We start from the raw sequence: 9568 nt of genomic DNA on the forward strand, positions 1-9568 counted from the left end.
ACTGAGTGTTATGTGGAAACTAATTTGACAATAAACTATTTGTAAAAAAAAAAAAAAAAAAAGAAGAATATTTGCATTATAGAGATCCCAGAAGAAGAAGACAGAAAGAGCCAGAAAAATTATTTGAGAAATAATGGCTGAAAACTTTCTAGTTGGGGGGAAGGAATCAGACATCCAGGTCCAGGAAGCCCAGAGAGTTCCAAATAAGATGAACAGAAAGGAATCCACACCTTCTTATAATGAAAATGATAAAAGTTAAGGATAGAGAAAGAATCCTAAAGGCAGCAAGAGAAAAACAACTTCTTACATACAAGGAAAACCCCCAAAAACTCACAGCAGAATTTCCAGCAGAAACATTATAGGCCGGAAGGATGTGGCATGACATATTTAAGATGCTGAAAGAAAACAAAACCTTTCAGCCAAGAATTCTCTACACAGTGAAGTCATCACTCAGAATTCAAGGACAGATTTGGAGTTAAAGGGGTCATTGCCACCAAACCAGCCCTATGGGAAATATTAGAGGATCTTCTTTCAGTTGAAAAGAAATGGCACTAATTAATCAGGAAACACAGAAAACTAAAAATGTCACGGAAAAAGGTAAATATATCACAAAGGTAGTAGATCAATTACTTATAAAGCCAGCATGAAGGTTAAAAAACAAAAGAAGTAAATTTAATTAAAAGTACAATAATTAAAGGAAACATAAGAGAAAAAGATGTAAAATGCATTATCAAACATATAAAACTTGCGGGAGGGTGTTGTAAAAAGGTAAAGTCTTGGAATATGCTTAAAATTAAGTTGCTATCAACTTAAAACAGAATGCTATTTATGAATGATATTTTATGTGAATCTCATAGCAATCACAAAGAAAAAACTCATAGCAAATACACAAAAGAAAATGAGAAAGGAATCTAAATATGACACTATGGAAAGCCAAATCACAAAAGAGGAAAAAAAAAAAGGAACAAGGAGAAACAATAAAATAGCCATAAAACAATGAGCAAAATGGCAATAAATGTATACTTACCAATGATTATTTTTAAAGTAAATGGCCTAAATTCACCAATCAAAGGACAGATTGACTGAAGAGATTAAAAAAAACAAACAAGACCTACCTATATGCTACCTACAAGAGACTACCTTCAGAAATAAGCATGCACGAACTGACAGTAAAGAGAGGGAAAAAGATATTCCATGCAAACAAAAAGAAAGCTGAAGGAGGTATATTCATATTAGACAAAAGAGACTTCAAAACAAAGACGAATTTAAGGCAAAAAGGGCACTAAATAATGAAAAAGGGGTCAATCCAGCAAGAAAACATAAAATTTATAAATACATAGGCACCCAATATATAAGCATCAAAATATATAAAACAAATTTTAACAGTCCTAAAGAGAGAAATTTAAAGCAATACAATAATAATAGGAAACTTCAATACCGAAATTTCATTAATGGGTATATCATTCAGATAAAGAAATCAATATGGAAACATCAGCCTTAAAAAACACATTAGACCACACAGACTTAATAAATATATACAGATCATTCAATCCAAAAGTTGCAGAATACACATTCTTCTCAAGTGCACATAAAACATTCTCTAGGACAGATCACACACTGGACACAAATCTCAATAAATTCAAGAACACTGAAATCATATCAAACATCTTTTCCAACCACAGTGGTATAAAACTAGAAATTAATTACAGGAAGATAAATGGTAAAACTGCAAATATGTGGAGATTAACAACATGTTACTGAGCAACTAGGTAAGAGAAGAAATCAAAGAAGAAATTAAAAATAAATATCTATAGAGACAAATGAAAACAGAAATACAAGCTACCAAAATCTATATACAGCAAAAGCAGTTCTAAGCATCAAGGTCATGACGATACAGGTCCATCTCAAAGACAAGAAAAATGTCAATCTAACTTTACACCTACAGGAACTAGAAACAGAAGAACAAGGTCCCAAAGTAGAAGAAGGAAAATCTTTAAAAAATAAAGATCAGAGCAGAAAGAAATGTAAAGAGATGAAAAGGACAATAGAAAAGATCAATGAAACCAGGAGCTGGTTCTCTGAAAAGATAAACAAAACCAACAAACCCTTAGCTAGACGCGGCAAGAGCAGGAGGGCTCAGAGCAGTGAGAAGCAAAAGGAGCAATTACAGCTGGTATCACAGGTATACGAAGGATTGTTCCAGATTACTAGTAGCAATTACACACCAACAAACTGGAAATATAGAAGAAATGGATAAGCTCCTAGGAACACACAATCCGCCAAGACTGAATTATGAAGAAATAGAAAGTCAGAACAAACCAATTATTAGTAAGGAGAATGAATCAGTAATAAAAAAAATCCCCCAAAACACAAAACTCCAGGACCAGATGGCTTTACCAGTATATTCTACCAAACATTCAAAGATTTAATACCTATACTTCTCAAGCTTTTCCAAAAAATAGAAGAGGAAGAAAAGCTTCCAAACAAATTCTACAAGGCCAGCATTACCCTGATAGCAAAACCACACAAGAACATCACAAAAAAGGAAATTATAGGCCAATATCCTTGACGAACACAGATGTAAAAATCAGCAAATATTAGCAAACCAATTCCAACAATACACTAAAAGGATCATAAACTAAATAAGGCTGCCTGGGTGACTCAGTTGGTTGGTCCAACTCCTTTTCAGATCAAGTCATGATCTTACAGTTTACGAGTTCAAGCCACACACTAGGCTCTGTGCTGACAGTGCAGAGCCTGCTTGGGGTTCTCTCTCTCTACCCCTCCTGTCTTCCTCCCTCTCTCCCCACCAAAATTAATAAATTAACTTTAAAAAAGAAAAAAGAAAAAAAAAGGATCATACACCAGGATCAACTGGGATGTATTCCAGGGATGCAAGCTTGGTTCAACGTCTGTAAATCAATTAAAATGGTTCACTACATTAACAAAATGAAAGATAAAAATTATATGAACATCTCAGTAGATGCAGAGAAAGCATGACAAAATTCAACATCTATTTATGACAAAACACTCAACGAACTGGGCAGAATGGAATGCACCTAAACATAATAAAGGCCATGTATGACATCCCACAGTTAACATCATAATGGTGGTCCTCTAAGAGCAGGGACGGCACAAGGCAAGGATGCTCCCTCTCGGCACTAGTACTCAACAGAGTACCAGAAGTGCCAGGCATGGCAGTCAGGCAAGAAAAAATAAGTCATTCAAATCAGAAAGATAGAAACAATACTGTCACGATTGGCAGATGACATGATACTATATACAGAAAACCCTAAAGAATCCACCAAAAAACTGCTAGAATGAATATATAAATTCAGTAAAGTTGCAGGATACAAAATCAATATTCAGAAATCCATTTCATTTCTATGCACTAATAATGATGCATCAGAAAGATAAATCAAGAAAACAATCCCATTTATAACTGCATCAAAAAGAATAAGATATCTGGCAATAAATGTAACCAAGGAGATGAAAGACCTCTACACTGAAAACCATAAGACACTGGTGAAAGAAACTTAAGAAGGTACAAATAAACAGAAAGGTATTCTGTGCTCATGGACTGGGGGAAATAATATTATTAGAATGTCGATACCACACGACAATCTGCAGATTGAATGCAATCCCTGTCAAAATACCAACAGCATACTTTATAAAACCAGAATAATTCTAAAATTTGTATGGAACGACAAAAGACCTCAAAGCGCCAAAATAATCTTGAGAAAGAACAGAGCTAGAATTTTCACACTCCATATCAACCTATGCTGCAAACCTACAGTAATCAAAACAGAATGATACTGGTATAAAAATAAACACACAGATCCGTGGAACCAAAGTCAGAAAATGACAAATTTCATATGATTTCACTCGTATGTGGAATTTAAGAAACACAACAGATGGGGGCGCCTGGGTGGCTTAGTCGGTTAAGCGTCCGACTTTCGCTTAGGTCATGATCTCGCGGTTCGTGGGTTCGAGCCCCGCGTCGGGCTCTGTGCTGACTGCCAGCTCAGAGCCTGGAGCCTGTTTCAGTCTGTGACTCCCTCTCTCTCTGACCCTCCCCTGCTCACGCTGTCTCTCTCTCTCTCTCTCCTAGAAATAAATAAAACATTAAAAAAAAAAAAAGAAACACAACAGATGAAGATAGGAGAATGGAAGGAAAAATACGATGAAAACAGAGAGGGAGGCAAACCCTAAGAGACTTTTAAATACAGAGAACAAACTGAGGGGCGGGGAGGTGGGTGAGGGGATGGGCTAGATGGGGGATGGGCATTACGGAGGGCACTTATTGGGATGGGCACTGGGTGTCATATGTAAGTGATGAATCACTGGGTTCTGCTCCTGAAACCAATACTACACTCTATGTTAACTAACTTGGAGTTAAATAAATAAATAAATAAATAAATAAATAAATAACACAAACCAAACAAAATGAAAACAAACTAAAAACAACTGAGGGTCCTTTTGGACTCTTCTTAAAATCTGTTTCAATTTCTTTTCCTTACGAAGTCACATTAAATCAGATGGTCATTTTTAAAGTTGAATAATAGAACAAATTTTTTTTCTCTTGATATGTTGAATCATTTGTACTCAACCAATTATGCTTGTTCAGTAAATACATACCTGTTCAGTTATAGATCAAAGATAGTTCCAAAATTGAAATTTTGTAAAATGTAGGAATAGTTCATTTCTTTGTGTGTGTGTCTGTGTGTATCTTAAGATTACTTGGTCTATACAGCAGCATATTAGAAAACTACGTGAGGATGTGCTCCAGCAAACTGATGTTGTAAAACAAAACCAAAGGGATGCTATGGGAGATAAGAAATTGTGTCTCCGACTCCCAAGAGCAAGCACAGGAAGTCCCAGAATGCCAGCTGCTCATTAGGCCCAGAGACAGCGAGTACACATCGGGGCAGTATCTACGAAGGCAGGAGGTCTTGGAGTAAAGCAAAGGGGACTCCATTCTACAGATGCTGAATAAAATGGAAAACTGGAGAATGTGATAAAAGCGTTTAAGAAAAATATTGCAAATAGAAAAGCAAAGCATTAGTAAATAGCAAGACAAATGGGTATGATTTTAAGCCATAAATGGAAATAAATAAAGAGAACCTGATGCTATGGACACTTTCCTTGAATACTACTGGGGACACAGCACCGACAATGCCAAAGTATAGCCTACCTAACAGTGGAAGGGAACAGCTCTGCTTGTAGGAAAAAATATTTTTTCGAGAGAAACTGTGCGACCACAATGGGAGCGGACAGCATAAACTTAGATGAAGTAAAGCATGCATGGGTAGGTGACAGCACGGGCCCAGAAGGCCAGTCTGATAGACATAGTGTGAAATTCAGAAGTGCACACATAATTTGGCCCCCTTTATAAAGAGTGAAATGATTCGTGTTTAAAAGGAAAACTTTAGGGGCGCCTGGGTGGCTTAGTCGGTTAAGCGTCCGACTTTCGCTTAGGTCATGATCTCGCGGTTCGTGGGTTCGAGCCCCGCGTCGGGCTCTGTGCTGACTGCCAGCTCAGAGCCTGGAGCCTATTTCAGAGCCTGTACCTCCCTCTCTCTCTGACCCTCCCCTGCTCACGCTGTCTCTCTCTCTCTCCTAGAAATAAATAAAAATATTAAAAAAAATAAAATAAAAGGAAAACTTTACATGTGTTTACACAGCACTGTAGGGTAACAGAAAGATAAAACATAATTAAAAATTATATTGGAAAATGTTCTGATTCTTAGAATTTTAAACCAAAATTTCTTTCTATATTGGAATTCTGGTTTTTTTTATGAGAAAAGTGTTTAATGAGAGAAAATGAGAAGGCATTTCATGCTATTTTACAAAGCAACTCAATTATTAGAAAACACACAATAGACAAATATTCTTAATCAACAAAATAAACTAAGTAAAAAAGAAGAACTATTGGTCGGAGACTGTAATAAACATCTTTCCACATGTTTTCAACTATTCCTCTTCTAACATTACTTTTTGCTCTACGTAACAGTCCCTTGAGTTACATGCTATTGATTGCAATCATAAAATGAGAAACTTGAGGATGAGAGATTAAGTAACTTGCTCTAACTCATGGAACAAGGATTTAAATCTAGATCTCTGATCTAGCCCATGACTGTTTCAACATTTCATCTTTATTTTATTATTTAAAAAAATTTTTTTTAATGTCTATTATTATTGAGACAGAGAGAAAAACAGCACGAGTGGGGGAGGGGCAGAGGGAGAGGGAGACACAGAATCCCAAGCAGGCTCCAGGCTCTGAGCTGTCAGCACAGAGTTCTATGCAGGGCTCGAACCAACAAACCGTGAGATCATGACCTGACCCGAAGTTGGACGCTCAACCGACTGAGCCACCCAGGCACCCCAACTATTCATCTTTATTGAACACCTGTCAGATGCCTCTCACAAGCCCCCAGAGCCAAAAGGTAGGAGAAACACAATAAGACACAAATACAGAACAAGCCTCATTAAATAACTTTATACCAGACAATGAAAGAGTTAATCTAAAGAGAAATATCATGCCAGAAAAAATTACAGGTAAACAATTCTGTATTTCCCAAGTGGGATTTGCAACACATGCCCAATGATGTAGTTAATAAACGCTAGGGATTTACTGCTATTGATGTATTGTGGAAATATAGACAAGGTAGCAAAAACATTATTGCCAAGTTAAGAAAACAAAACCTAATAATTCAAAGAAACCTAGAAAAATATAAAGCAGTGATTGGATGGCTTACATTTTTACTTTATTAAGCTTCCAGTTTACACTAGAAAGCTGTAGTTTTTTTTTTATGGAAGTCATTTATAATATTCTTTGTATCCTATTTCCACCATTATTTATATTTTCCCCCATTTTTATAAGTGGATGAATGAAGACAGCCGTATAAAAAGTTACATAGAAGTGAACTAAAAAATCAGGTTACATTCCATTAGAGACTAAGGCACTAATTGATAATCTTTTAATTTATCATGAAATGATATAGAAGCCAAAGAAAACAGTCCATTTTGCAGTCATATGACACTGTTACAGGAAGTTCTATGACAAGAAAAGACTGCTATGGTCACAGTCAGTGTAATTAGACAACATACCAACATCTTTTGTTTTAGGCAGAAAAGCAGCAAGAAAATTTATGAAGGCAAAAAAAATCTTGGTCAATGTTTTACAGACAAAGCAATGTCATGACTTAAGTTCATAAAATACTACCAAGTAGATAAACTATTAATTTATAACGACTGAATTTCTACACCTCTGAAGAAAATACAATTACTTACTTTTTTCTCCGGTTTGATTCCACAAAATATTTACGAGCTCGATTTCGACATATTTTTTGTTGCTGCAATAATATCTGGCGCTCTTCTTCTAAATTTTTCTCTAGATGGATTTTCATAGCTCTAATGATAGCACAAAGTTAAGGAGAATGGTTCAGGTCCTCAGTGGATGACTCAGTGCTATCTGATAAATTTAATCACAGCTTTGTTCTAATGATGCAATCAATGATATTTTGTGAACAACTAATACGTGTATACATTAGTGTTAGTATATGACCAGCAAACGTTTTACATAAAAAAATTCTGACTTCGTATTAGAACTGTATATCTCACTTTCCCTGGGGGAAAAAATTGTACTTTTAGATATTATGAACTCAGATCATGAGACTGCTTATCTTTTCATTCATTATGAACCTCCACAAAACCAGCTAAACCAATCCAAATCTGGACTGGACTTCTCATTCTTTGTTGTCTAAAAGCTCCGTGTCACATTCACGATAAATTCTAAATCTCTAGACCCAGTACAGAAAGCATTTTATGATCTGGTCTGTTTGTTCAGCCTCAATTTTCAGCGTTTCCCTGCATGAATCCTATGTCCAGACACATGAAGGTACTGACAGAACAAACCGGGCCCACTGTCGCTCCGCACCCGCGGGGCTAACGCCACACTTCCGCTTGGGGCCGCCGCGGGCAGGTCCTCTCCTATTTTCTAGCCACTGGAGGACTTGACATCTTCCTGAGAACATGCTACGAATATCTGTGTCTACATTTCTAGAACTCAATGCATGGCATGGTGCTTAGAATACAGTAATGGCAATAAAATCTCCCTGAACCATTTCCTTGGAGAAAATTCTCCGCAGATATACAGGGCAAAAGATACATACATTTTTTAAAAAATGTTTTTAGTGTCGTGGTGTAGTTAATGTAGTGTAGACAGACAGTATAGATATTAATCATCTACTATAGTGGAAGCATTTTCCCCAGTTCATTGTACTTCTGCAATTTCTCCTTACACTGAAGTTTTAAACTAATGAGTCATCTTTGAAGTATTTTTTTCCTTTAAAATCTCTTTTCTTTCCAAAAGTAAACTTCCTATACCTTCAAACACATGAAAAATATGAAATTCTATTTTCTATCTGTATTATTTTACAACTTTATACTCCTATTTTATTAGCTTAAGTTTATTTCGGAAGGTATTACCAAGTGTGACTCAAGGTAGAGATGGTGAATTTAGGTTACTCTTTTCAGTATAAATACAGAGATAATACTCTTTTCTGAATACAGAGAAAGGAGATACTAGAATAAAGTTAAAGGGATTCTTATCATCAAAGAGTTTGATTGTTACTTAATTTTAAGGATAGTCAAGACCTGAGTGTGTTTATAAGTTGTAGGGAAACAATGCCATCACCAGTTGAAGGTAAATTATAAGAGAGGTGGGATAATTTATGATCCAGGGTGCTGAGGAGAAGAACGGCTATGCAAATAAGGGCACAGGTAGACAGACTTAGGTTCTACAGTGACATCCCATCAGTGAGCCTGGAAAAAGCCTGGGGGTAGGGATGGTGCTTGGGAGTGTGGGGGTTTGTGTTGTGAGGAGGGACCTGAGGGGCTTCATGGTGTCTATGGTCTTACAAAGTGGTAAACAGTCTGCTGCGAGCTGGAGGAGGTGATCTGGCACAGGCATTAAGAGGAAGAATAGACAACCCTGTTCTTGTTCAGGTGAAGCTGGAAATCGTTCATCTGTGTGGTGCCAGTCCGTATTGTTTTGTGATTTTTCTCGGACAGCAATTTTGTTACCCAGGTGAAGGAACAGAGAAGTAGAGGCAGAAGAACAGGGGTGCAAAGAACCAAGGATGTTGGTGAGAGGGTATGTGCAGGTACTTAAGAATAGGGTGTAAGTCCCGAAAACCAAACAACCCAGTGAAGAAATGGACAGAAGATATGAACAGACACTTCTCCAAAGAGGACATGCAGATGGCCAACAGACACATGAAACGATGCTCAGCGTCCCTCCTCATCAGGGAAATACAAATCAAAACCACACTGAGATACCATCTCAAGCCGGTCAGAGTGACTAAACTGAGCAAATCAGAGGACTCTAGATGCTGGCGAGGATGTGGAGAAACGGGCACCCTCCTCCACTGTTGGTGGGAATGTAAACTGGTGCAGCCCCTCTGGAAAACAGTGTGGAGGTTCCTCAGGAAACTAACAACAGAACTCCCCTAGGACCCAGCACTAACACTGCTAGGAATTTACCCAAGGGATACAGAAATGCTGA

General features: G+C 37.0%; 1 protein-coding gene across 4 annotated transcripts in view; it reads right to left on the reverse strand.

Moving 5' to 3' along the window:
- The window catches only part of CEP126 (centrosomal protein 126), a 115847-nt gene that overhangs the window by 103493 nt on the left and 2786 nt on the right, over positions 1–9568 (reverse strand). For 3 of the 4 annotated variants that reach the window (XM_039216545.1, XM_039216546.1, XM_039216547.1), the window contains exon 2: positions 7294–7413. In XM_039216545.1, coding sequence (XP_039072476.1) covers positions 7294–7413 — 120 coding nt within the window. Of the gene's footprint in view, positions 1–7289; positions 7414–9568 lie in introns of those variants that run through there. The other variant, XM_039216548.1, reaches the window with a different exon arrangement.

The sequence above is a fragment of the Hyaena hyaena genome, unplaced genomic scaffold, assembly GCF_003009895.1.
Source record: "Hyaena hyaena isolate Hyena2069 unplaced genomic scaffold, ASM300989v1 scaffold_638, whole genome shotgun sequence".
Classification (NCBI taxonomy): Eukaryota; Metazoa; Chordata; class Mammalia; order Carnivora; family Hyaenidae; genus Hyaena; species Hyaena hyaena.